Raw genomic sequence first — 26,913 nt, forward strand, 5'->3', positions numbered from 1 at the left:
ATATAATTTTCAGTTTTAGACGAACGGAAATCTAAATTGACTGATTAAGATGATGCGAAAATGATTCTAATGATGTATAATTCCTACATAAGGCTGAGCCACATACTGCTGGACAAAGTAGTGGCAAACTATGAAATGAAGAAAATGATGTTGTAATATGGCGACTACCCTATTTGAAAAATATTCCACTTCCCCGGGAAGAGAAAATCTATATGTAATGAAGAAAACGGTTACGAGAAAAGTCTTAAATGATATCATTTCATATATAAGTTGTTGGAGGAGCTACATCTTGCTGTAGAGACATATTCGGAAGCAAGAAATGAAGCGTGATTAGTAGCATATGTCGATTTGTCTATTTAAAAAATATATTTTCAGATAAGATAAAATATACCATGTTGGACCGAAACAATACGAATAATATTACAAGTTGTCTGATTTTCACATGTAAGTCGTTGTGTGAGGTATATAATGCAACGGTAACTGCTCTTGAAGATTGAAATGATGGAAAGGTGAGTTGAATATGTGGAGATGCTATACAAATATATTTTCATTTTCACATGAAGTGAAAATCTAGAGTGATGAATAAAGAGGTTACGAAAATGGTGCTAAAGATGTATGATTCGTATATAAAAGGAGCCACATACTGCTGCAAAGACTAATCCCGAAGTATGAAATGAAGGAAAGGTTGTTGTAATATGAGTTATATCCTGTTTGAAAAATGTTTCAGTTTACACGGTAGGGAAATATACAGTAATGAATGAAAAGATTAAGAAAATGTGCTAAAATTATATCATTTGTACAAATAAGTTTTTGGAGGAGCTACATACTGCTGCGGAGACAACTTTGACAGCAACAAATGAAGCAGTACTGATAGCATATGTCGATTTCACCATTTAAACAACTTTCCAGTTTCACATAAGAGAAAAATATACCATGATGGTACGAAATTGTACAAAACATATTACAAGTTGTCCGATTTTCACATTTAAGTCGTTGTGTGAGGTATATAATGCATCGATAACTACTCTTGAAGATTGAAATGAATGAAAGGCGGGTGGAATATGTCGAGATGCTATGTAAATATGTTTTCATTTTCACATGAAGTGAAAATCTAGAGTGTTGAATCGAGAGGCTACGAAAATGGTGCTACAGATGTATGATTCCTATATAAGAGGAGCTACATACTGCTGCAGAGACTAACCCCGAACATGAAATAAAGGAAATGTTGTTGTAATATGACTTCTATCCTATTTTAAAAATGTTTCAGTTTATAGGATATGGAAATTTACAGTGATGAATAAAAAGGTTATCTAAACATGCTAAAATTGTATCATTTGTACAAATAAATTTTTGGAGGAGCTACATACTGCTGCAGAGACAACTTTGACATCAACAAATGAAGCAGGACTGATAGCATATGTAAATTTTGCTATTTAAGCAACTTTTCAGTTTCACACAAGAGAAAATATATCATGATGGATTGAAATGGTACAAAACATATTACGAATTGTCTGATTTCTACATGTAAGTTGTTGTTTGAGGTACATCATGCAACAAAAACTATCATGTAGTATAGAATTGGTCGAAAGGCTACTGTTATCTGTCGACGATGCCATATAATATAATTTTCAGTTTTAGACGAACGGAAATCTAAATTGACTGATTAAGATGATGCGAAAATGATTGTAATGATGTATAATTCCTACATAAGGCTGAGCCACATACTGCTGCACAAAGTAGTGGCAAACTATGAAATGAAGAAAATGATGTTGTAATATGGCGACTACCCTATTTGAAAAATATTCCACTTCCCCGGGAAGAGAAAATCTATATGTAATGAAGAAAACGGTTACGAGAAAAGTGTTAAATGATATCATTTCATATATAAGTTGTTGGAGGAGCTACATCTTGCTGTAGAGACATATTCGGAAGCAAGAAATGAAGCGTGATTAGTAGCATATGTCGATTTGTCTATTTAAAAAATATATTTTCAGATAAGATAAAATATACCATGTTGGACCGAAACAATACGAATAATATTACAAGTTGTCCGATTTTCACATGTAAGTCGTTGTGTGAGGTATATAATGCAACGGTAACTGCTCTTCAAGATTGAAATGATGGAAAGGTGAGTTGAATATGTGGAGATGCTATACAAATATATTTTCATTTTCACATGAAGTGAAAATCTAGAGTGATGAATAAAGAGGTTACGAAAATGGTGCTAAAGATGTATGATTCCTATATAAAAGGAGCCACATACTGCTGCAAAGACTAATCCCGAAGTATGAAATGAAGGAAAGGTTGTTGTAATATGACTTATATCCTGTTTGAAAAATGTTTCAGTTTACACGGTAGGGAAATATACAGTAATGAATGAAAAGATTAAGAAAATGTGCTAAAATTATATCATTTGTATAAATAAGTTTTTGGAGGAGCTACATACTGCTGCAGAGACAACTTTGACAGCAACAAATGAAGCAGGACTGATAGCATATGTCGATTTCACCATTTAAACAACTTTTCAGTTTCACATAAGAGAAAAATATACCATGATGGTACGAAATTGTACAAAACATATTACAAGTTGTCCGATTTCCACATTTAAGTCGTTGTGTGAGGTATATAATGCATCGATAACTACTCTTGAAGATTGAAATGAAGGAAAGGCGGGTGGAATATGTCGAGATGCTATGTAAATATGTTTTCATTTTCACATGAAGTGAAAATCTAGAGTGTTGGATCGAGAGGGTACGAAAATGGTGCTACAGATGTATGATTCCTATATAAGAGGAGCTACATACTGCTGCAGAGACTAATCCCGAAGCATGAAATAAAGGAAAGGTTGTTGTAATATGACTTCTATCCTGTTTTAAAAATGTTTCAGTTTATAGGATATGGAAATTTACAGTAATGAATAAAAAGGTTATCTAAACGTGCTAAAATTGATCATTTGTACAAATAAATTTTTGGAGGAGCTACATACTGCTGCAGAGACAACTTTGACATCAACAAATGAAGCAGGACTGATAGCATATGTAAATTTTGCTATTTAAGCAACTTTTCAGTTTCACACAAGAGAAAATATACCATGATGTATTGAAATGGTACAAAACATATTACGAATTATCTAATTTCTACATGTAAGTTGTTGTTTGAGGTACATCATGCAACAAAAACTATCATGTAGTATAGAATTGGTCGAAAGGCTACTGTTATCTGTCGACGATGCCGTATAATATAATTTTCAGTTTTAGACGAACGGAAATCTAAATTGACTGATTAAGATGATGCGAAAATGATTGTAATGATGTATAATTCCTACATAAGGCTGAGCCACATACTCCTGCACAAAGTAGTGGCAACTATGAAATGAAGAAAATGATGTTGTAATATGGCGACTACCCTATTTGAAAAATATTCCACTTCCCTGGGAAGAGAAAATCTATATGTAATGAAGAAAACGGTTACGAGAAAAGTGTTAAATGATATCATTTCATATATAAGTTGTTGGAGGAGCTACATCTTGCTGTAGAGACATATTCGGAAGCAAGAAATGAAGCGTGATTAGTAGCATAAGTCGATTTGTTTATTTAAAAAATATATTTTTAGATAAGATAAAATATACCATGGTGGACCGAAACAATACGAATAATATTACCAGTTGTCCGATTTTCACATGTAAGTCGTTGTGTGAGGTATATAATGCAATGATAACTGCTTTTGAAGATTGAAATGATGGAAAGGTGAGTTGAATATGTGGAGATGCTATAGAAATATATTTTCATTTTCACATGAAGTGAAAATCTAGAGTGATGAATAAAGAGGTTACGAAAATGGTGCTAAAGATGTATGATTCCTATATAAAAGGAGCCACATACTGCTGCAAAGACTAATCCCGAAGTATGAAATGAAGGAAAGGTTGTTGTAATATGACTTATATCCTGTTTGAAAAATGTTTCAGTTTACACGGTAGGGAAATATACAGTAATGAATGAAAAGATTAAGAAAATGTGCTAAAATTATATCATTTGTACAAATAAGTTTTTGGAGGAGCTACATACTGCTGCAGAGATAACTTTGACAACAACAAATGAAGCAGGACTGATAGCATATGTCGATTTCACCATTTAAACAACTTTTCAGTTTCACATAAGAGAAAAATATACCATGATGGTACGAAATTGTACAAAACATATTACAAGTTGTCCGATTTCCACATTTAAGTCGTTGTGTGAGGTATATAATGCATCGATAACTACTCTTGAAGATTGAAATGAATGAAAGGCGAGTGGAATATGTCGAGATGCTATGTAAATATGTTTTCATTTTCACATGAAGTGAAAATCTAGAGTGTTGAATCGAGAGGCTACGAAAATGGTGCTACAGATGTATGATTCCTATATAAGAGGAGCTACATACTGCTGCAGAGACTAACCCCGAAGCATGAAATAAAGGAAAGGTTGTTGTAATATGACTTCTATCCTATTTTAAAAATGTTTCAGTTTATAGGATATGGAAATTTACAGTGATGAATAAAAAGGTTATCTAAACCTGCTAAAATTGTATCATTTGTACAAATAAAGTTTTGGAGGAGCTACATACTGCTGCAGAGACAACTTTGACATCAACAAATGAAGCAGGACTGATAGCATATGTAAATTTTGCTATTTAAGCAACTTTTCAGTTTCGCACAAGAGAAAATATACCATGATGGATTGAAATGGTACAAAACATATTAAGAATTGTCTGATTTCTACATGTAACTTGTTGTTTGAGGTACATCATGCAACAAAAACTATCATGTAATATAGAATTGGTCGAAAGGCTACTGTTATCTATCGACGATGCCATATAATATAATTTTCAGTTTTAGACAAACGGAAATCTAAATTGACTGATTAAGATGATGCGAAAATGATTGTAATGATGTATAATTCCTACATAAGGCTGAGCCACATACTGCTGCACAAAGTAGTGGCAAACTATGAAATGAAGAAAATGATGTTGTAATATGGCGACTACCCTATTTGAAAAATATTCCACTTCCCCGGGAAGAGAAAATCTGTATGTAATGAAGAAAACAGTTACGAGAAAAGTGTTAAATGATATCATTTCATATATAAGTTGTTGGAGGAGCTACATCTTGCTGTAGAGACATATTCGGAAGCAAGAGATGAAGCGTGATTATTAGCATATGTCGATTTGTCTATTAAAAAAATATATTTTCAGATAAGATAAAATATACCATGTTGGACCGAAACAATACGAATAATATTACAAGTTGTCCGATTTTCACATGTAAGTCGTTGTGTGAGGTATATAATGCAACGGTAACTGCTCTTGAAGATTGAAATGATGGAAAGGTGAGTTGAATATGTGGAGATGCTATAAAAATATGTTTTCATTTTCACATGAAGTGAAAATCTAGAGTGATGAATAAAGAGGTTACGAAAATGGTGCTAAAGATGTATGATTCCTATATAAAAGGAGCCACATACTGCTGCAAAGACTAATCCCGAAGTATGAAATGAAGGAAAGGTTGTTGTAATATGAGTTATATCCTGTTTGAAAAATGTTTCAGTTTACACGGTAGGGAAATATACAGTAATGAATGAAAAGATTAAGAAAATGTGTTAAAATTATATCATTTGTACAAATAAGTTTTTGTAGGAGCTACATACTGCTGCAGAGATAACTTTGACAGCAACAAATGAAGCAGGACTGATAGCATATGTCCATTTCACCATTTAAACAACTTTTCAGTTTCACGTAAGAGAAAAATATACCATGGTGGTACGAAATTGTACAAAACATATTACAAGTTGTCCGATTTCCACATTTAAGTCATTGTGTGAGGTATATAATGCATCGATAACTACTCTTGAAGATTGAAATGAAGGAAAGGCGGGTGCAATATGTCGAGGTGCTATGTAAATATGTTTTCATTTTCACATGAAGTGAAAATCTAGAGTGTTGAATCGAGAGGGTACGAAAATGGTGCTACAGATGTATGATTCCTATATAAGAGGAGCTACATACTGCTGCAGAGACTAATCCCGAAGGATGAAATAAAGGAAAGGTTGTTGTAATATGACTTCTATCCTGTTTTAAAAATGTTTCAGTTTATAGGATATGGAAATTTACAGTAATGAATAAAAAGGTTATCTAAACGTGCTAAAATTGATCATTTGTACAAATAAATTTTTGGAGGAGCTACATACTGCTGCAGAGACAACTTTGACATCAACAAATGAAGCAGGACTGATAGCATATGTAAATTTTGCTATTTAAGCAACTTTTCAGTTTCACACAAGAGAAAATATACCATGATGGATTGAAATGGTACAAAACATATTACGAATTGTCTGATTTCTACATGTAAGTTGTTGTTTGAGGTACATCATGCAACAAAAACTATCATGTAGTATAGAATTGGTCGAAAGGCTACTGTTATCTGTCGACGATGCCATATAATATAATTTTCAGTTTTAGACGAACGGAAATCTAAATTGACTGATTAAGATGATGCGAAAATGATTCTAATGATGTATAATTCCTACAGAAGGCTGAGCCACATACTGCTGCACAAAGTAGTGGCAAACTATGAAATGAAGAAAATGATGTTGTAATATGGCAACTACCCTATTTGAAAAATATTCCACTTCCCCGGAAAGAGAAAATCTATATGTAATGAAGAAAACGGTTACGAGAAAAGTGTTAAATGATATCATTTCATATATAAGTTGTTGGAGGAGCTACATCTTGCTGTAGAGACATATTCGGAAGCAAGAAATGAAGCGTGATTAGTAGCATATGTCGATTTGTCTATTTAAAAAATATATTTTCAGATAAGATAAAATATACCATGTAGTACCGAAACAATACGAATAATATTACAAGTTGTCCGATTTTCACATGTAAGTCGTTGTGTGAGGTATATAATGCAACGGTAACTGCTCTTGAAGATTGAAATGATGAAAAGGTGAGTTGAATATGTGGAGATGCTATAAAAATATGTTTTTATTTTTACATGAAGTGAAAATCTAGAGTGATGAATAAAGAGGTTACGAAAATGGTGCTAAAGATGTATGATTCCTATATAAAAGGAGCCACATACTGCTGCAAAGACTAATCCCGAAGTATGAAATGAAGGAAAGGTTGTTGTAATATGAGTTATATCCTGTTTGAAAAATGTTTCAGTTTACACGGTAGGGAAATATACAGTAATGAATGAAAAGATTAAGAAAATGTGCTAAAATTATATCATTTGTACAAATAAGTTTTTGGAGGAGCTACATACTGCTGCGGAGACAACTTTGACAGCAACAAATGAAGCAGTACTGATAGCATATGTCGATTTCACCATTTAAACAACTTTTCAGTTTCACATAAGAGAAAAATATACCATGATGGTACGAAATTGTACAAAACATATTACAAGTTGTCCGATTTCCACATTTAAGTCGTTGTGTGAGGTATATAATGCATCGATAACTACTCTTGAAGATTGAAATGAAGGAAAGGCGGGTGCAATATGTCGAGATGCTATGTAAATATGTTTTCATTTTCACATGAAGTGAAAATCTAGAGTGTTGAATCGAGAGGGTACGAAAATGGTGCTACAGATGTATGATTCCTATATAAGAGGAGCTACATATTGCTGCAGAGACTAATCCCGAAGGATGAAATAAAGGAAAGGTTGTTGTAATATGACTTCTATCCTGTTTTTAAAATGTTTCAGTTTATAGGATATGGAAATTTACAGTAATGAATAAAAAGGTTATCTAAACGTGCTAAAATTGATCATTTGTACAAATAAATTTTTGGAGGAGCTACATACTGCTGCAGAGACAACTTTGACATCAACAAATGAAGCAGGACTGATAGCATATGTAAATTTTGCTATTTAAGCAACTTTTCAGTTTCACACAAGAGAAAATATACCATGATTGATTGAAATGGTACAAAACATATTACGAATTGTCTGATTTCTACATGTAAGTTGTTGTTTGAGGTACATCATGCAACAAAAACTATCATGTAGTATAGAATTGGTCGAAAGGCTACTGTTATCTGTCGACGATGCCATATAATATAATTTTCAGTTTTAGACGAACGGAAATCTAAATTGACTGATTAAGATGATGCGAAAATGATTCTAATGATGTATAATTCCTACAGAAGGCTGAGCCACATACTGCTGCACAAAGTAGTGGCAAACTATGAAATGAAGAAAATGATGTTGTAATATGGCGACTACCCTATTTGAAAAATATTCCACTTCCCCGGGAAGAGAAAATCTATATGTAATGAAGAAAACGGTTACCAGAAAAGTGTTAAATGATATCATTTCATATATAAGTTGTTGGAGGAGCTACATCTTGCTGTAGAGACATATTCGGAAGCAAGAAATGAAGCGTGATTAGTAGCATATGTCGATTTGTCTATTTAAAAAATATATTTTCACATAAGATAAAATATACCATGTTGTACCGAAACAATACGAATAATATTACAAGTTGTCCGATTTTCACATGTATGTCGTTGTGTGAGGTATATAATGCAACGGTAACTGCTCTTGAAGATTGAAATGATGGAAAGGTGAGTTGAATATGTGGAGATGCTATAAAAATATGTTTTCATTTTCACATGAAGTGAAAATCTAGAGTGATGAATAAAGAGGTTACGAAAATGGTGCTAAAGATGTATGATTCCTATATAAAAGGAGCCACATACTGCTGCAAAGACTAATCCCGAAGTATGAAATGAAGGAAAGGTTGTTGTAATATGAGTTATATCCTGTTTGAAAAATGTTTCAGTTTACACGGTAGGGAAATATACAGTAATGAATGAAAAGATTAAGAAAATGTGCTAAAATTATATCATTTGTACAAATAAGTTTTTGGAGGAGCTACATACTGCTGCGGAGACAACTTTGACAGCAACAAATGAAGCAGTACTGATAGCATATGTCGATTTCACCATTTAAACAACTTTTCAGTTTCACATAAGAGAAAAATATAACATGATGGTACGGAATTGTACAAAACATATTACAAGTTGTCCGATTTCCACATTTAAGTCGTTGTGTGAGGTATATAATGCATCGATAACTACTCTTGAAGATTGAAATGAATGAAAGGCGAGTGGAATATGTCGGGATGCTATGTAAATATGTTTTCATTTTCACATGAAGTGAAAATCTAGAGTGTTGAATCGAGAGGCTACGAAAATGGTGCTACAGATGTATGATTCCTATATAAGAGGAGCTACATACTGCTGCAGAGACTAACCCCGAAGCATGAAATAAAGGAAAGGTTGTTGTAATATGACTTTTATCTTATTTTAAAAATGTTTCAGTTTATAGGATATGGAAATTTACAGTAATGAATAAAAAGGTTATCTAAACCTGCTAAAATTGTATCATTTGTACAAATAAAGTTTTGGAGGAGCTACATACTGCTGCAGAGACAACTTTGACATCAACAAATGAAGCAGGACTGATAGCATATGTAAATTTTGCTATTTAAGCAACTTTTCAGTTTCACACAAGAGAAAATATACCATGATGGATTGAAATGGTACAAAACATATTACGAATTGTCTGATTTCTACATGTAACTTGTTGTTTGAGGTACATCATGCAACAAAAACTATCATGTAATATAGAATTGGTCGAAAGGCTACTGTTATCTGTCGACGATGCCATATAATATAATTTTCAGTTTTAGACGAACGGAAATCTAAATTGACTGATTAAGATGATGCGAAAATGATTGTAATGATGTATAATTCCTACATAAGGCTGAGCCACATACTGCTGCACAAAGTAGTGGCAAACTATGAAATGAAGAAAATGATGTTGTAATATGTCGACTACCCTATTTGAAAAATATTCCACTTCCCCGGGAAGAGAAAATCTATATGTAATGAAGAAAACGGTAGTGGCAAACTATGAAATGAAGAAAATGATGTTGTAATATGTCGACTACCCTATTTGAAAAATATTCCACTTCCCCGGGAAGAGAAAACTTATATGTAATGAAGAAATTCATGGACATTGTTTTGGAATTTGAAAAAAAAATATATAAAATTCCGGCGCTTTTTTGAATCCTATTTTTAATTCGAAATAAAAATCCGTCAGCATTTTAATTCAAAATTCCTATTTTTTAGTATGCAAAAGTTTTTGTAATTCTAAATTATTTAAATTATAAATAAAAAAAATGGAACGGAAAAATTTAAATAAAAAAAGAAACAATCAAAACAGGCTTTAGCTATTTTTAAAATATTAGGACATTTTTTAAATGCATTAACATATTTTGAATTAGAAATTAAGAATTTTGTTAAATGCCTTTAATAATTTTTAATACATGGAATTGTATTTGAGATCATGGACTTTTCTTATTGTACAAATATTTTTCTAAAATTGCAAACATTTTATTGTATATGCGAGCAGTTTTTGAAGTCACAAACATTTTAATTTTTGAAATGTGTTGATTTATAATTTTTAGTTTATTAAAATTTTAAAGATTATTTGAAGTTCTAAGTTATTTAAAATAAAAAAATAAAACGGAACTGAAAAGAAATAAATAAATGGAACTAAAAGCAGGCGCCTGTGCATGGGCCGGCCCATACGGTGTGTTGGATATTCTCCCAGCATGGAGAGCGTAATATAGGTTGTTTTTACATGGGCCGGCCCAGTCAAAGGTTTTTTGCTTTATGAAACGTTTTCTATTACTTACCGATGGCATGGTGGCTAATTTATGCAAACTTTAGGGGTAATTTTCAAGACGGACGACCAAAAACCGTATTTGCTTTATTATTAGGGAGGGAGGTAAAGATAAAGAAAGATAAAGATAAAGATAACCTCTTTTTTTTCAAGGAAACGGATCATGATAACCTTTTATGCAAACATGATGGGCCCAAAATGGTATTTGCCGCCTATAGAAGTATGTAGCACGGAAACAACAAAGTGACCTACATGGACCCAAACCTGTAAGGGGTTTTCAGTTTTTGTTTGTCTTTTCTTGTGTATCATGTTAGTATTTTCATTGTTCCCTTCTTACTTTTTTTTGGGTTTTCCCTTTTCTTTTTCTCCCGCACCCCCGCCCCCTCTTTTCTCCCTTTCTCCATTTTCTGCCTCTACATATTTTTTGTGTAAAATATATATACGTATTTATTGAGAAATGCATGACTCTTTTCTTAAATATGTGATCATGATTACATGAACATTTTTTTGAGGGACATGAACACTCGTTGAAATTGAAAGAACATCCTGTTCGAACAAGTCAACATTCTAAAAGTAGATGTTTTAAAAAGGGATGAACACTTTTGCAAATTATAACAATATTTTTTAGTATACGTGAACATTGTGTCAATTGCATTAAGTTTTATATAAAATAAGAACATTTTTAAAGTAATTATTTTTATGATTTTTTTAACAAGTGAATACTTTACTCCTTTTCATTATAGATTGGATTATAATTTATATTTTAAGCACAATTCCAAGAAAGAAAAAAAGCATACCTATGTGAATGGGCGTAGTGGCCGCAATCCATTTAAGTCCCATGTGTCCGAATGTTTTCTTCCCATGTGGTAAACTCTTTTTTTAAGGGGGGAGGGTGGGGGGTGTAAACCCTTTTCAAGTCTCACTGTGTCGAATTGTTTATCAAACATGCATTGGCGTGTCGTCCTGGGCCATAAAAGAAGCTAGAGTGGCACCACCAAGGTGGAGGTAGAGTGCCCCATGGCGGCTGATAGGAGGTGAGGCGGTGGTGGACGATTGGTGGTGGTGGGGGGGATGATGCAACAAAAGGACTGAACCTGAGTCGGTGATGACCCAACAACGTAAATAAAGGCGATGACGCAAAATTGGCGGTGAATGCGGGTGCGGAATGGCTCATTAGAATATGAGAAGGCGAGGTAAGAGGGAAGGCCGGGGTGGGGGCAAACGAACGAAGGCAATGGCAAAGGGCCATTCGAGACCGAGAGGAGAAGGTGACATCAAACATCAGTCATGGGTGGAGAGAGACGACGGTCCGGCCGATGCTGGTTCGATGGATCATTTGAGGTGGATGGCGGCGGTGATCAGGGCAAACATAGATGTTGGGGTGGGAAGAAGATGTTTGTTTCCTCAAACTATTCGACACAACGAGTTAAAAAAACATTTAAAAAAAAAGAGAAGTGAGCAATGTTGGACCTCGATCGGCCCGGGAAAGGTGATGGGCTCTGGCCTTGTTGTTAGAAGTAGGCTTCACGCAGGGCCCACTATGGGCCGTGCACACGGATGCTATCCATTCCCAGCCGCCTCCACGCTTCTCCGCCCACCGCCGCCGACGATGACGCCGGCCGCCGCCCACCACTTCTGCCGCCCCGTCCGCTCCCAACGGCAGCAAGCATGCGCCGGTCACCCAAACCCAGCAGCAGAAGCAACCGCAGCCGGCAGGGAGCAGTCACCGCAGCAGCAGTCCCCCCAATCCCAACGGCAGCAAGCAGCAGCTAGCCGAGCTTCGATTCCTCTCATATTCCAATAATATCAAGAGGTACATCACTCCTCTCCCTCCCACAGTTTCTGATTTACTAGTCTGTTATCATACTCAAATGATCGAAGCTCGAATTGAAAATGCTCAAATGGAATTCCGATTCAATGGTGGCATTTTACCTGATGTGCAAGTGAAAATGTGTGAATGTGGATCACATTCACTTTGTGCTGGGAAGGAAAAGTTCCGTCACTAACTGTCGGATGTGGACGGACTGCAATGCAGCGATAATTAAGGTAATCAGCAGAGTATCGAATTTTACACGAGCTATTCGCAACTTATGTAGAGATAAATATGGGAGTAGCTGTTAAAATACAAGTCCAACTACAAATCCTGTATTACAGTGGTAGTGACCGCTGACCAGTGATTATTCATACACCTCCAGATGCAGTGTTGGCAGAGTATATATACCAGTCCCTGAATGCTGACAGAGTATGGTAGTTCCTCCTCTGATTTATTACAGCACAGGTTCATTCTCATATGAGACGAAAGGCTTTGGTGGCATCTGCAGACTCTGCAGCCTCCCTGTTAGCATGTTAACCACCTTCGTCATCGACGGCCGGTTTCTCGGGTTCCACTGAATACACCACAGTGCCACCATCGCCAGCTGCCTCACCTTCTCTTTCTCTTCTTGAGTCGCTTCCAGAGTAAGCGCCAACTCCTCCCCATTGATCACTTTCTCGTAGATCCACTCCGGGAGGTAAACATCGTTCTGGCTCTCAACACTTGGGTCTGAGTTCCTCCTTCCGCTCACCATCTCTAACACCAGCATGCCGAAACTGAACACGTCCGACTTGTACGATACTCCCCCAAAGTTCCGGGAATATAGCTCTGGTGCAATGTAGCCCATTGTGCCTCTTGCTGCGGTTAAGGTGACGATGCTTTGGTCCCTCGCGCACAACTTGGCAAGGCCAAAGTCTGAGATCTTTGGGTTGAAGTTGTAGTCGAGCAGGATGTTGTGAGGCTTGATGTCAAAGTGGAGGATGCGCTGGTTGCACCCTTGATGCAGGTACTCCATTCCTCTGGCGATGCCTAAAGAAATATCTAGCAGCTTGTCTGGTACCAGAAGGTTCTGAAAAATGTTAGGGTCATTAGAGAATATGTATTTCTCCAGTGACTCGTTAGGCATGAATTCGTAAATAAGAGCCCGTCTCATTCCTTCGGAACAAAATCCCAGGAGGCGGACAATATTGGCATGGTGGATTAGTCCGATGGTTGCAACTTCGTTGATGAATACTTCTCCCTCTCCTGTAGAGTTCTCTAGCATCTTGACTGCCACAGGCACTCCATTTGGTAGCTTGCCTTTGTAGACACTTCCAAATCCTCTCTGCCCTACTTTTTCCTTAAACCGTCTTGCCATCTTCTTAACTTGAGAGAAAGTGTACCTCGTGGGTTTCGATGTTCCATATGTCTTGAGAAACATTTCAACCTTCAAATGTATCTCCGCGTTATATCTTGTCTTGAGTGAAAGATAAAGCACAGTGGCCACCGTTAACAAAAGAACAACAAATGCGGCCACCGATGACGTAGCTGAATAAACAAACAATATGACATCAGCATATTCCACTGGGAATTAAAAGCCCATACTTAGTTTTATGTGGATATTCAGATAAGAGCACGTCATGGTTCAGAGCAGCCAACAATAGGGATTTGCATAATACAAATTTTGAAATTAAAATGGTACAGGAACAATACAAATATAAATACGATAGAGTATAAATCAAGTAGTACCTGCGATGACTTTGATACGGGAACCTGCAGATACCAGAAAAGAGAATTAGACTCCAATGATGGTTTAGGAAATATAAATGACTTAATACTTCTTGATTTTTTTTGTAGAACTGTCAAATTGCTTTCGTTGTTGTCTACCGTTGGTGCCATACATTTCCCTAGCGGTGATACAATAGAGCTTTTAATGTTTGATGATAAACAAAGAAACAGTAATCTTTCGGCCTTTTTGAAAGAGAAAATCTTTGTCACAACTGACCAACCATATTTCATTTTTGGAGAGCATATAGGAGAACCACATGTCTTCATATCTAGAAGAGAATGTCATGAACATACTGTGGTACTGGCCAAGCTTTACACTGAACTTAGACAATGACGTTACTCAAGATCCCATTACAAAAGGAAACACAGCCTACCAACTGTTCTATTTTTATGCGTGCTTTGGTTGTTGTGTTATGTTACAGAGGATGTGGTACCGGTTGAAGATTGTGCTGTCGATGGTTTTTTGCTGGTTTCCTTGCTTTCGGCTTGGCTCTGTAATGCGCTTCCTGGAAAACTTGGCAAGGGTTGGTTCTTGGATGGGTCGCTGACCTGAATGGCAGGCTTCATAGATAGAGCACTGGGGCTTGCTAGACATTATCCGGTTGGTAAAATGTTGACCTGAATGGAAGGTTTATTATATTTTTTATAAAAATGATAATTTGCACACTCATTTCTGTTTTCTTTTGTTGTTCAGAAGTATTATGCTTTAGGATTCTGTTTGTATTGAAATTGTGTTTGTGAATTTGTACCAAAGTATTGGACTGATATCTCCAAAGGATTAGTTGAGTGTTGTATAGATGAATAAATTTTATAAGGCGAGTGTTTAATAGATGAACAAAACATTATTTCTTTCCCCAATAATTTTTCAGACTTTTTATGAGTTCAGGTGCTTAGGTCACTGTGCTTGCTCAAGAAGGCTACTTAAATAATTTGTGGTGCTATTTTGAAAGGACAATAGTTGACAGAAATTCTCGTGGAGATTCAAACACCTGAAATTATAGAGTGAAATTTTAAGTCTATGATTAGTCAACTCTCTCCATTTAATACTTTCCTCTCTCTCCTTTTTTCCACTCACTCAATTCTAGTTTTAGACTTCAAAACTTCATTACAAATAAAACAGGATGATGCAATTAAACATGGTTCTAGAGAGTTAGAATTGATCATACCGCCAGGCATACAGAATTGTTCATTCCGTTCTGAGCTGAAAGCGCAGCGTCGCCCACTGCGCTCACATTGTCTGCAATCGTAATCTTCCCAACACACCTCGGTCTCAGCAGAACCGAGGAATGTTTCTGCTTGTTTCTTGAAGTACCCTGGGTCGAATAATGGACTGCAAGTCCAATACATGGGTATCAGATCGCCACGGACATTATCTGAGACTGTGATGACCTTGCAGTCCAACGGAAGAAGAGACATGTCTTCATAACCAGCCACCAAATAAAAGAAGTGGGTTGTGTTGCTAAGGCAGGAGACTGGGCCAACAATCCCATCGGCAGCACCAGGTGCGAACTCTCTTGAACAGTGCACCAGGGCTGTTGGAGAACTCCGGATGAAAAATCGGTCACTACTTGGCATCTCATCATTGAAAACATCAACTTGTGGAGATGATGAGTTTCTGGAGATGACGAGCTTCTGCTTGAGCACCAAACATGGGTCTACAAGCGGGATAATCTTCATTGAAGAACGCCTGTAATCTATGGCGCTAACATTGTATGGGCCAAGAACGGGGTGAAAAAGGATGGTGTCTTGACCAGAGCATGCTAACTTCCTGGTTGTTCTGTCACCACAACCACATGATGATGTATTGCTGGATTCAAGGCATAAAGGATACCTGATCTCTGGGCCGTGTTCGCTGCACTGGGATGGTGGGCAGTATTTGAAGAAATCTTTATCGTCCCATGCCGTTGCCAAGTAGATTCCGTGGTTGATCAGAGGCAGCAGCAGCAGCAGGGCTATGGCAAGTAATTTACGCATCTTTCCGTACAATTGTAACTGAGATGGAGAGGAAGAAGAAGAAGAAGTGGAGTGGACAATGCAAAAAGAAACAACACTTATTCCCCACCATCTATAGGTAAGCAGTCACAGTCATGCTCTACTGATGATGAGGATAGTGTTTAAATTGATAGTCCATGCCATGCTCTTGTGGATTTAATGTGATTGCAGACTTGGTTCAGCCTACTGTCCAGTCTATTGGCAGCTGTCACAGTGTGGAAAATCTCTGGAAACATTGATGGTACAGAAGACTCCAAGTCTTGGGTCGTCTTCTAGTCCTAGCTACACAATCGAGAGAATATCTTCCTCTTTTGAGCGTCATGTATATACCAATGAAGTCATAATCCATATCCCAATCACACCATTAATTGGTATATACAGCTGGATATGATCAACTAGTCGATGTCGATCCCTTGCCCCCCTTAGCACTCTTAACAGAACTAAACTAGGATATCAAATCCCTAGTGCATCTGTGAGAAAGCTTTCATGGGGAACCCCGGTGCATTTCATCGTTCTATTACCCTGCAATCCTTAACTGTCTTCTCCCTCGTTGCAGTTCTTGCAGCAGATCATGTCCAAGGACTAGACGATGGGTGCACACCTTTCTCCTGTGGGCATCTGCAAGACATACGACCTCCTTTTCGTCGGCGAGGTGATCCTGGTGAGTGTGGTGTTGAAGCATACGAGCTGGGTTGCACCAGTAGCAAGGCTACAATTCACATCAACACAGGAACATACTATGTGACTGCCATCAACTACACCGGTTCCTACTTCTGGGTCGTGGATCCCAACTTCAATACCAGTAGCAACTGCCCTCTTCCACAGAGGAATCACCTGGCCTATGGATACTTTGGCGAAATTGATTCAGTTTCACCACCTGGCCTTCGTTATTTGGTCACTCAAAGCTACTACAGAGCATGTTTTGCTAATTGTTCACGAGCAGTAGCGAAGAATAGTGCATACAAGCCCGTTGCTTGCCTGAGTGCCAAAAATTCACATGTTTATGTCTGGGTGTCTTATTACGGGTGTATGGTTGAAGATCTTGAGCCTTATTGTGGATGCCTGGCCAATATTCCATTTGGTAACGAGTATTCTCCTGATTGGCTACAGCTACAGAATGCAAGTTATGCAGATATCATACAAGTCATAAGTAAGGGGTTTACTGTCCAATTTCCTGTGGACACCACGGGGCCTTCTGCTTCTATGAAGTTAAGAAAAAACATCAATTTATGCCTCAACAATTCAATCAGGTGATCACCCTGTGGTTCAGTTTCCTCCCTAATTTAGTTTCTCTACTCTCTACTTTTATCAAGAATTAATGTCGGGCTATTAAGCCCATCTTTAGTAGAGCACCTACACACTCGTCATTAATTCATCTTGTACTTACACACTTAATGCTAATTGGTAGCAAAGGTCTGTTAATCAATTGCACTACTCCATCCATGTCGGGCACAGGTTAGATTATGTCAAATTTTAAAACAACCGTCCAGAATAGAACACATAGTCGAATTACATGGTGGCAAAGTCGAACACTGTTGTTGTTTGCAAATGGGATTGAATTAGTATGCAAATGGAATCCAAGAACCGTGCTCCGTTCTAAATCAATTTCTTTAAAATGATATGATCTGCAGCTACTTCAAGGAGCAATCATCTGGTGCAAGCATCGTGAACTGGACTCATGCTTTTTTCTGGAGTGAAGTGCACTTCTTAGAATGCGTGACTCAGTACTCCAACGATCACTACTACACAACACCGTTTGTTTTGGTTGTTGTGACCATATTATCGGTGATTGCTGTCCCCAAGTTCTTTTTCGGTACGTGAGAATTATATTCCTTTTAGTTTCAAAATTGAATTTACATGCTTTTAATCATCATGGACAAAATCTTGGACATAAGTATCTAGCTTACATCTGTATGTGTCGCCTTGTTGGGCAGTACTATGTAGGTTCTTGTTGGCACCCCTGGCTGTATGGATATTCCTAGCCTACAAGTACTGGAAAACAAGGATCATAATTGATGCAGTTGAGAAGTTCCTCAGGATTCAACAAATGATTGGCCCTACGAGGTATGCCTACACAGACATCGTTGCAATCTCAAGCCATTTCAGAGACAAATTGGGCCAAGGGGGCTACGGCACTGTGTACAAGGGCATGCTACTCCCAGGCGGTGTCCATGTCGCCGTCAAGATGCTAGAGGGCAACTCAAATTGCAATGGAGAAGATTTCATCAGCGAGGTCTCCACCATCGGCAGGATCCACCACGTCAACGTTGTGCGTTTGATGGGGTTCTGCTCGGAGGAAATGCAAAGGGCCTTAGTCTACGAGTACATGCCCAATGGTTCTCTGGACAAGTACATCTTCTCTACTGAGAAGAGCTTCTCATGGGACAAGCTCAACGAGATCGCTCTGGGCATTGCCAGGGGGATCAACTACTTACACCAGGGGTGCGACATGCAGATTCTACACTTTGACATTAAGCCGCACAACATCCTTCTCGACAACAATTTCGTCCCAAAGGTCGCAGATTTCGGGCTTGCCAAGCTGTACCCGAGGGGCGACAGTTTCGTTCCTTTGAGCGCCATGCGGGGAACCGTCGGCTACATAGCCCCCGAGATGATATCCCGGAGCTTCGGCGTCATATCCAGCAAGTCCGACGTGTACAGCTTCGGGATGCTGTTGCTGGAGATGGCCGGCGGGAGAAGGAACGCTGATCCAAACATGGGGTCCTCAAGCCAGGCGTACTATCCGTCATGGGTGTACGACCAGCTGACCCGGGAAGAAGCGGGCGAGATATCTCCAGTTGCTGCCGACATGCACGAGCTGGAGAAGAAGCTGTGTGTTGTCGGATTATGGTGTATTCAGATGAGGTCTCGTGATCGGCCAACGATGAGCGAGGTCATTGAGATCCTGGAGGCTGGGGTTGATGGCCTGCAGATGCCTTCGAGGCCGTTTTTCTGTGACGAAGGACACATCCATGTGGAGGACTCTTACCATTTCACTTCCGAGCTGACGGCGGTCTCGGAGGAGGAATTGAGTGTGGTGTCAGAGGAAAACGATGTGTGAGGTATAGATACAATATGTGGTATTAACTTATATCTGTAAAAGTTATTGTTGTAACAATACGAACCAAGTATAGATGCTTTGTACAAACTGCCTTGCTTGCTGTGCGGAGCAACTTCATCAAATAAGTATGAAATCTTACATCCATCTATTTGTTTGCTCATTACTCTTGATAAATTATGATGAAAAATATTACTTGAGTAGTAAATTCTTGATACAAATAAGTCTGTGAGAGGTGACAAAAGGCTGCCTTTTTCTTGTTGAGAAACATTTTCAGAGAACATACAGTTAGTGGATGAAGATTATCACTGAGAAGCTAGCTTGCATGCATTTTCTTTTCTTTTGCATATGAAAGACCCATAAAACCATTGGTCTCCAATTTCATCACAAATTTATTGAGATGTGGTTTTAGTTTACAGCAACATCATTCTAGGTTGAGTTTCCAGCTGCATAATTGGCATTGTTGCAGTTTCTCATAATCTACCCTTCAGGATTGTGCAAAGACATAGATAGATAGCCTTTTCCCCTCTTTGCCGCTAAGAAATCGTCGCGGTCATGGAATTAAAGAACACATTTAAGAACAGAGCCACATGCCACAGCTGATCTTCTTACATGTTGTCTTCGATCGTAGGCAGGGAAAATAATAATTCCAACTCTGATTTAATGGAACTCCCTGCCGTGTTGTAGTGGATGCATAGACTTGGTGAGATCCAGTCCTGTCAAATGGTACTTGTGTGTGTGTGCGACAAGGGGTGCCATCACAGTGTGGAAATTCTAGTAACAGTGACAGTTGCAATTTCTGAAGAATGGGTGGATACTGTGAGTTACCCAGTAGATGGGGCAGAAAAATCTTGTGGTCCTGTGATATGTTACCCTAAGACTGAAGCTACTAGCAAGTGGCAGCCCCTGTCACAAACTGCCTTCCTGGTCCTGCACTTGTTATTGCAGAAACAACAAAGTAATTTCAGTTAAGTTCAACATATATGACTTTTTTTGTTTACTCTTGTAAACAAATTTCGGTCGATATACATGTCAGAACCACTCGTCCGGTTCCTCGGAAGGATGGATTCACCCCCTGTCATAGGACAGATGAGAAAAAGAGCACCTCTATTCCTTATTGTAGAAACAAATATTTGTTTAGATAACTTTGTGTTCCTTTTCTCAGAAAAACAGATGAACTTTGCATTATTGGATAAACAATCAATCAACATTACTTGGAAGCTAACTTACATACATTCCATTTCCAGTGCAACAAATAAGACCCCCCAAGAAATAACATTCAATCGCAAATTCATTGAAGGAGGTCTTTAATTTACAACAACGTAAACCAAGATTGGGTTTCCAGAAGCATATGACCATGCTCTCATGATCATAATTCAACATATTTCCAAGTCTTATTTGATGGAACCCCATGCCGTGTTCTAGTGACTGCATAGACTCTTGTCCCGTCAAATGTCACTCGTGTGAAAATTTCAATAACACTGACATTGCCATGTCTGGAACTGGAAGATATGTGGACACTGTCAGTTACCCAATAGATGGGGCAGAAGAGTCTTGCGTTCCAACACCAGGAATATAATGCTGATACGGTCCTGAAGCTGCTATCCTTGCCGTCCACTGCTTTGTACCGCAACACGCAAGTGGTAGCCCCTATCACAATCTGCCTTCCTAGCAGTGCACATCTTATATCTTATATCTTATATTTACTAATTGGACGTACCATACGAGCCTCCATGTTAATCCACAACATCAAGACTAATTAAGCTGTCGGATCTGGAATTTGCGGTTAGGATTAAATAAGGAAAGAACTTTGATAGGATCTTACACAAAATTGTACGTACAAAAAAAACGTTAACGTGCAGAGTCCCCAAGAAAAAAGAAGGCAAAAGGATGTTACAACAAATACGTGGGGCTAAAAGAAACCACGGACATGAAAAGTTCTGAATAATTAAAAAAGAAATAGGAAACGGTTGTGACGTGGACTTGCTGTTCAAATACTGTACATCTGGATATCAGCCGGAATTAAATATAGTTTTCTATAGGCTGTACCTAGCCATAGTGACCAATTAAGTTTTCATCTTTGTGTGCACATGAAAATCCCAAAGGTCAGGCGATGATGCGCATGCATGTACAAGTTCTTTGGCCAGGTGAACTATCATGCTGGCGTTCTATGCACCTATCTGCACGAACACAGACAGAGACATGGCAGACATGGCTGTTGTTTGAGGTAAGTTATACTCCCTTCGTCTCAAATTTTTTGTCTTAAATTTATGTAGATATGAATGTATCTAGTCATATTTTAGTATTTAGATACATCCATTTTTAGATAAACCTAAGACAAACCAGAGACTGCGTAATCCCTCTTCCTCCGGTTGGCATCCTGCAGCTGGGCTTCGATTTCTTGGAGCTTTGCTGCCAGACGCGGCCAGGTCTTGATATGCTTCATCCTCTTCTTCATCTTGCCAGCGAACCCTCCATGCTTGGAGTCCTCCAGCTTATCTCGCCGACAAAGATGGATGTGGCCTCGTCGGTGTCCTTGAACCGCTCTGCCTCCCGCAGGTACGCTTGCATGCTCTCCAGCTCCGCCTTGGACCGACGGATCTTGCCGAAGAGACCCCTCAAGGCCGCAGCTTCCTTGCACAACAGTGCTCCACCATAGTCCATAGGTGGCCGCCTCTTTTGCGAGCGCTGCCCCGAGCGTCATCACCAGCTGCCCGACAACAGCCTCTGCCATGGTTTTCGAGGTTTTCTTATTTTCCAGATGATGGTTGCTGAAGGCAACTCCAACCAAGTGACCAAATCTCACTCACCAAATTCTCATTCTAGTACCAACATCCCCTTATTTCTTTGTGCAGTCCAACCCAATTAACAGATCTCACACACCTACATTTTATTTTATTGATTCCATAGAACCATCAAACATCCCTCTGTCTCTGTCCATATAGGTCGATGGCTCATTTGGCTGTGACGAAGAACCTGTAAAATAAGTAGAAACAAGAGCATCAGGGACAATAACATGAGCACCGAAACAAGTAGAGCAGCAGTGCAGCATCGATCTATCCTCATTATCTATCTCTCCCACTCTGCAGCAGCATCAAGCAGCAGTCTAGTCTAGTCTCAGCCAAAATTCACGTCACCCTCTCTGCTCTCTCACCCTCATGACAAGACAAGCACACACATCACCTGGAAAAAGGGGAGAACCAACCTGTACAGTAGATCCTTCCGGCAGCGACGACGCGCCTGGTTTGATTTGCACGCGACACAAAGCAGAGACCAAGTTAATTAAGCAGGTTGGTCCTGCTTGCTCAATCTCCCAGGTACTGAAAATTCATGTGCCTGAAAAACAACCGCACATATCATAACTCCAAGATGATATATCCTGACCTGGACGTTGCATAAGAAAAAGGAAATGTAACCACCTTTTTTTTTCTTAGCTTATGAGAGAAGACAGTTATAGTAGTAGCATTCAGGTTTCATCAGTGTGGAGTCAAACAAAACAGTCACAAGCACATGACGACCCTACATCATATTTCCATCATTTTCTAAAGTAGTGATCTAAACACTCTTATAATTTTTTTACAGAGGGAGTATATCACAACATTTTCCAAGAAAAAAATTAGCATATCACGACATAAACCTTTGAGTAAAAGCGACTGAAATGAAACATCCAAGCCTGCAGGAACCAAGCACAGGTGGAAAGCTTCAGGTTGCAGTTTGAAATCCATCCATCCGGTGGAAAGCATCAGGTTGCAGCTTGAAATCCATCCATCCGGTGGAAAGCATCAGGTTGCAGCTTGAAATCCATCCATCCGGTGGAAAGCATCAGGTTGCAGCTTGAAATCCATCCATCCGGTGGAAAGCATCATGTTGCAGCTCTAAGGGAGTAAAAGAATGGATTGGAACTAGAGTCTAGACTAACCATCGGCGTCGCCGTCTTCCTGGATTCGCTGATCTGCAAGCTGCTTGTGCTCTGCTTCTCACCGGCGGCGGGTGGTGGCTGGATCGACCCAGGATGAGGAGGAGAAAGGCGCTTCAATAATAGAGCTGGGAGTGAGTGAGAGCTCTCAATAATTGAGAGAGAGAGAGAGGGCGTGTTCTGCTGCTGCCTCCTCTGCTCTGCATTCTGTTCACATGTGATGTGGAGCCTCCAGTCCTCCTTCCAGCCAATTTTTTCCTCCACACATAAGTTTGTCCAGAGATTATTGATCCATTAATAATTAGCCTAAACCAAGCCGAGATTGTCACCCACTGGGAATGAAAGACTATGGAGTTGTACACTGATTAAGGAGGAAGTTCAAGAGACAGATGTTATGTTATATGTACACAAACCAATTAACCAATTAGAAGAGACAATGGTGATTATCTATTACTACTACCTTGTCAAACTCTCCAAGAGAAGTACTAGCACTCTACTCCCCTCAGCAATTCAGCAATACATCTACATCCTGGACAGATATTTCACCTGTGAGGCCCTGTTCAAATCATGACTGCCCTCTCTCTCTCTCTCTCTGCATCACCACAATTACTACTCATCAACTACTCACTGCAGGGCATTCAATGCCATGTGATCCACACAAGCAGAGGGACCTGCAAAATGTGCCCCCAACATGAGACCTACTTACTAGATTAATCACTAGGCGATGCAGATTGCAGATCAAGAAGGAAACCCTACAACATTTTTGAAGACAATTATTTATAGTGGTAAGTAACAACCAGGGTCTTTCGCTCATGTGTAAATATATTGCACAACGAACCAAATTCAGATTTTTTTGCTTAAGAACTAGTTCAGAGTGCCTTTGGCTAGAATGTGTAGACGCTCAAGAAGTAACTACTCCCTGTGTTCCTAAATATTTGTTGTTGGGGAAAAATACAACAAATATTATGGTACAGAGGGAGTAGTTGGGTTTGGGTATTAATATCCTGCCTGCCTGCTGGTGGTGGGTAGGAGCATAACAGTGAAGAGCATCCCCTAGTTGAAACCCAGAAAATAATCACCTCAATTAAGATGCAGTTTTACTCGGCTGAACTCAACTCAAGCCTGAAGGTACAACACGGAGAGAAGTGGACTCCCTGCGTTGGGCCGGACTGAGATTGATGCGCGAGATTGGGTGGGTGAGTGGACAGCGCACGCCATGCCGCCAAGGAGATGCAAGGATCCTCCGTTTGGATGCCTGGGACAACAGATGGGTGTTGCGAATCCCCATGGAACGCCGGCGGGCGGCGGCGCCGTCGCCGTGCTCGGAGGAGAGGGGGATTGGGGGGCAGGCTGACTGAGAGTGGCGTCAATGCCCGTGGGTGTCGTTTCCCTCTTTGAAAATGTCGCTCAGGTATGATGATATCTCTTCTTCTCGCAGAAACACATTACATTCACAAATGTTCGTATACATGCGCATATTCATCCCTATGAACGAATACACGCTTCAACATTTTTCAACGTACACCAACATTGTTGTAAATTGCATTTAAAAAAACATGAACCTTTATTATTTTTTCTATTTTTTATATGTGTAAATATTTTTTATGACAGAAAATATTCTTACTTATTTTAGTAGCTTTGATTATAATTTTTTAAACAGAATTCTAAATAATAAATAAATAAATAATGTATCAATTTGAATGGGCCGCACTTACCTTACCTATTTAAGTCATGTGTGGTCGATTGTTTGCTTCCAATCACTATAAGTGGAGGGAGCTCCTATTGCACGCGGGGAACACAACCGGCGCCTACAGCCGCGTCTAGATGGGCTGGCCGAAGAACATGCGCGGCCACGGATGAAAATCAATTGTGTAATCTATACTACTATTAAACAATCGAACAAGAATTACACTACAGACACCCCATCAAACGCCCCACCAAAAAAATAACCAATCAACACCCCACGATTAATCCCACAGATCTTAATCTAACAGCCCTCGTTAATCCACCGTCTGCTGGGTGTACTTAGCAATTACAATTGGCTGAACATACTCCACCAACGAAACTTCCAATCACGCAAGAAAAAAAAAGAGGAGAACATGCCCAGCAACGTCCCCTGTAATCACACGACCATCCAGCCATTAGGATCATGGGCGACGTTGACATTGGAGATTGGCATGCCCCTCCCCCTCCTCTTCCCCGCCGCCCCCCCCCTTCCCGTCCTCCGCGCGGAGTCCTGACCCGAGGCGGCGCGATGACGGCGACGGCCGGGGCGGTCGCGGAGATCGTGCGGGAGATCGCGGCCGTGGGCGCCGCCGCGGAGCCGCTGCGGGCCGACTGCCTCCGCCTCGCGCGCAAGGTGTCCCTGCTCACGCACCTCGTCGCCGAGGTCGCCGAGGCGGCAGGGGAGGACGACGCGGCCGAGCCCGAGGCGACGGCCTATGTGGCCGACCTGCTCCGGGCGCCGCTGCGGGTCGAGATGGGCACTCGCCGCCCCCTTGTCCTCCAGATGGTCCACGACCCCACCGCCCTCGATCCCCGCTGCCGCTTCCAGGTGCGTGACGCGCTTCACCTCTTCTAGGGTTTCCCCCCCCCCTTCGTTCCCCTCACAGATCGAGTCTGGTGCTCCTGGTAAACGCGTGCGAGCGGCTGATTAGCGTGGGTATTGCGAACATATTACTTGCCCATGCTGGAAGAGGTGGAAACAGTGGGATGACTGAGGCAGTTGCTGAGATAGCACGCGCGGCTGCACGATCATGGCTTGCTCCTCTTACTGAAACTGCATGTGATCGGCTTGCATTTGTCCTGCAAAGCTTATTTGACCTTGCAATGGAGCGCAGCCACTCTGATGATTCAAGATGTAAGACTTGGCATTTTTATTTTGCTGGGGTTCATCTTGCTTCTAGCCTTATTTAGTAGTCCAATTATTATTGTGTAGTACTTTTTCTATCGCAGGCTAGGATGACTTGGCTGCCGCGCGTGCTTGAATCAATTCCCTTTGAATCAATTCTTCTGTTGTTTGTTTATATTCAGAATCAATTGTACAGTATTATTGTTGATACAATTTATTCCAGCAACTTTTTGTTAGTAGATGGGATAATAGTTTTATAGACTTCATGTGATTTCTTCCATGGTTTGTCCTGAATAATTTGCCAACACGATGCAGGTTTATGTGATTAGCACCTGCTGGCAAAATCAAGTGCCACACAAAGTGCTGAACTATTTTCAAATAATTGAGATTTTGGCACCTAGGCTAATCATCAGTATGTGTTCAAGGATAAAGAAAGGTATGAGCCTGAGCTTCTTATATTTCCATATACGTTTGACATTTAAGTTTAACCAGTTAGAAGATTTTTCAAAATCATTTGTAATAGATTTATTTTCTTGTTATATCTGTAGGCAATATTTTCAAGTTGTTAGCCATGCAAAAGGGTAAGCTAGCTGATTGGTTGTGTGCAGTGGCGAATCTTGACAGAAAATAAAGGGAGGTCTCAATGTTAACAATGTGAAGAAAAAAACATTAACTATCAGTTTTTTAGTTTAGATAATGTTTTTTTATGATTAATACTAGCAATTTTTTGTTTTCTAATTTTTGGAGGGGCAGCTTAAGCCTGTTGAAGCACCCCCCCCTTGGA

General features: G+C 39.5%; 2 protein-coding genes across 2 annotated transcripts; one reads left to right on the plus strand and one right to left on the minus strand.

Moving 5' to 3' along the window:
• Nucleotides 1-12,748: 12,748 nt before the first annotated feature.
• On the minus strand, nt 12,749-16,389 carry LOC123424416 (rust resistance kinase Lr10-like). The gene is made up of 3 exons (XM_045108062.1): nt 15,479-16,389; nt 14,274-14,297; nt 12,749-14,072 (listed from the first exon to the last, which is right to left on the minus strand). The coding sequence occupies exons 1-3, from the start codon at nt 16,284-16,286 to the stop codon at nt 13,000-13,002; spliced, it is 1,905 nt and encodes a 634-aa protein (XP_044963997.1). The 5' UTR covers nt 16,287-16,389; the 3' UTR covers nt 12,749-12,999.
• Nucleotides 16,390-16,751: 362 nt separating this feature from the next.
• On the plus strand, nt 16,752-19,390 carry LOC123424511 (LEAF RUST 10 DISEASE-RESISTANCE LOCUS RECEPTOR-LIKE PROTEIN KINASE-like 2.4). Its single transcript, XM_045108173.1, has 3 exons — nt 16,752-17,554; nt 17,936-18,117; nt 18,239-19,390. Exons 1-3 carry the CDS (start codon nt 16,791-16,793, stop codon nt 19,363-19,365), a joined length of 2,073 nt encoding a protein of 690 aa, XP_044964108.1. The 5' UTR covers nt 16,752-16,790; the 3' UTR covers nt 19,366-19,390.
• The last annotated feature ends 7,523 nt before the right edge of the window (nt 19,391-26,913 follow it).

The sequence above is a fragment of the Hordeum vulgare genome, chromosome 1H (assembly GCF_904849725.1).
Source record: "Hordeum vulgare subsp. vulgare chromosome 1H, MorexV3_pseudomolecules_assembly, whole genome shotgun sequence".
In the NCBI taxonomy this organism is placed as follows: Eukaryota; Viridiplantae; Streptophyta; class Magnoliopsida; order Poales; family Poaceae; genus Hordeum; species Hordeum vulgare.

Excerpts from the sequence above, each read along its gene's own strand:
- LOC123424416 (XM_045108062.1), bottom strand. The coding sequence starts at position 16,286 with ATGCGTAAATTACTTGCCATAGCCCTGCTGCTGCTGCTGCCTCTGATC. Across the intron at positions 14,298-15,478 it reads ACAATTCTGTATGCCTGGCG|GTTCCCGTATCAAAGTCATC; the intron begins GTATGATCAATT and ends TGGTATCTGCAG. Across the intron at positions 14,073-14,273 it reads CCGTATCAAAGTCATCGCAG|CTACGTCATCGGTGGCCGCA; the intron begins GTACTACTTGAT and ends TTGTTTATTCAG.
- LOC123424511 (XM_045108173.1), top strand. The coding sequence starts at position 16,791 with ATGGGGAACCCCGGTGCATTTCATCGTTCTATTACCCTGCAATCCTTA. Across the intron at positions 17,555-17,935 it reads TGCCTCAACAATTCAATCAG|CTACTTCAAGGAGCAATCAT; the intron begins GTGATCACCCTG and ends TATGATCTGCAG. Across the intron at positions 18,118-18,238 it reads TGTCCCCAAGTTCTTTTTCG|TACTATGTAGGTTCTTGTTG; the intron begins GTACGTGAGAAT and ends CTTGTTGGGCAG.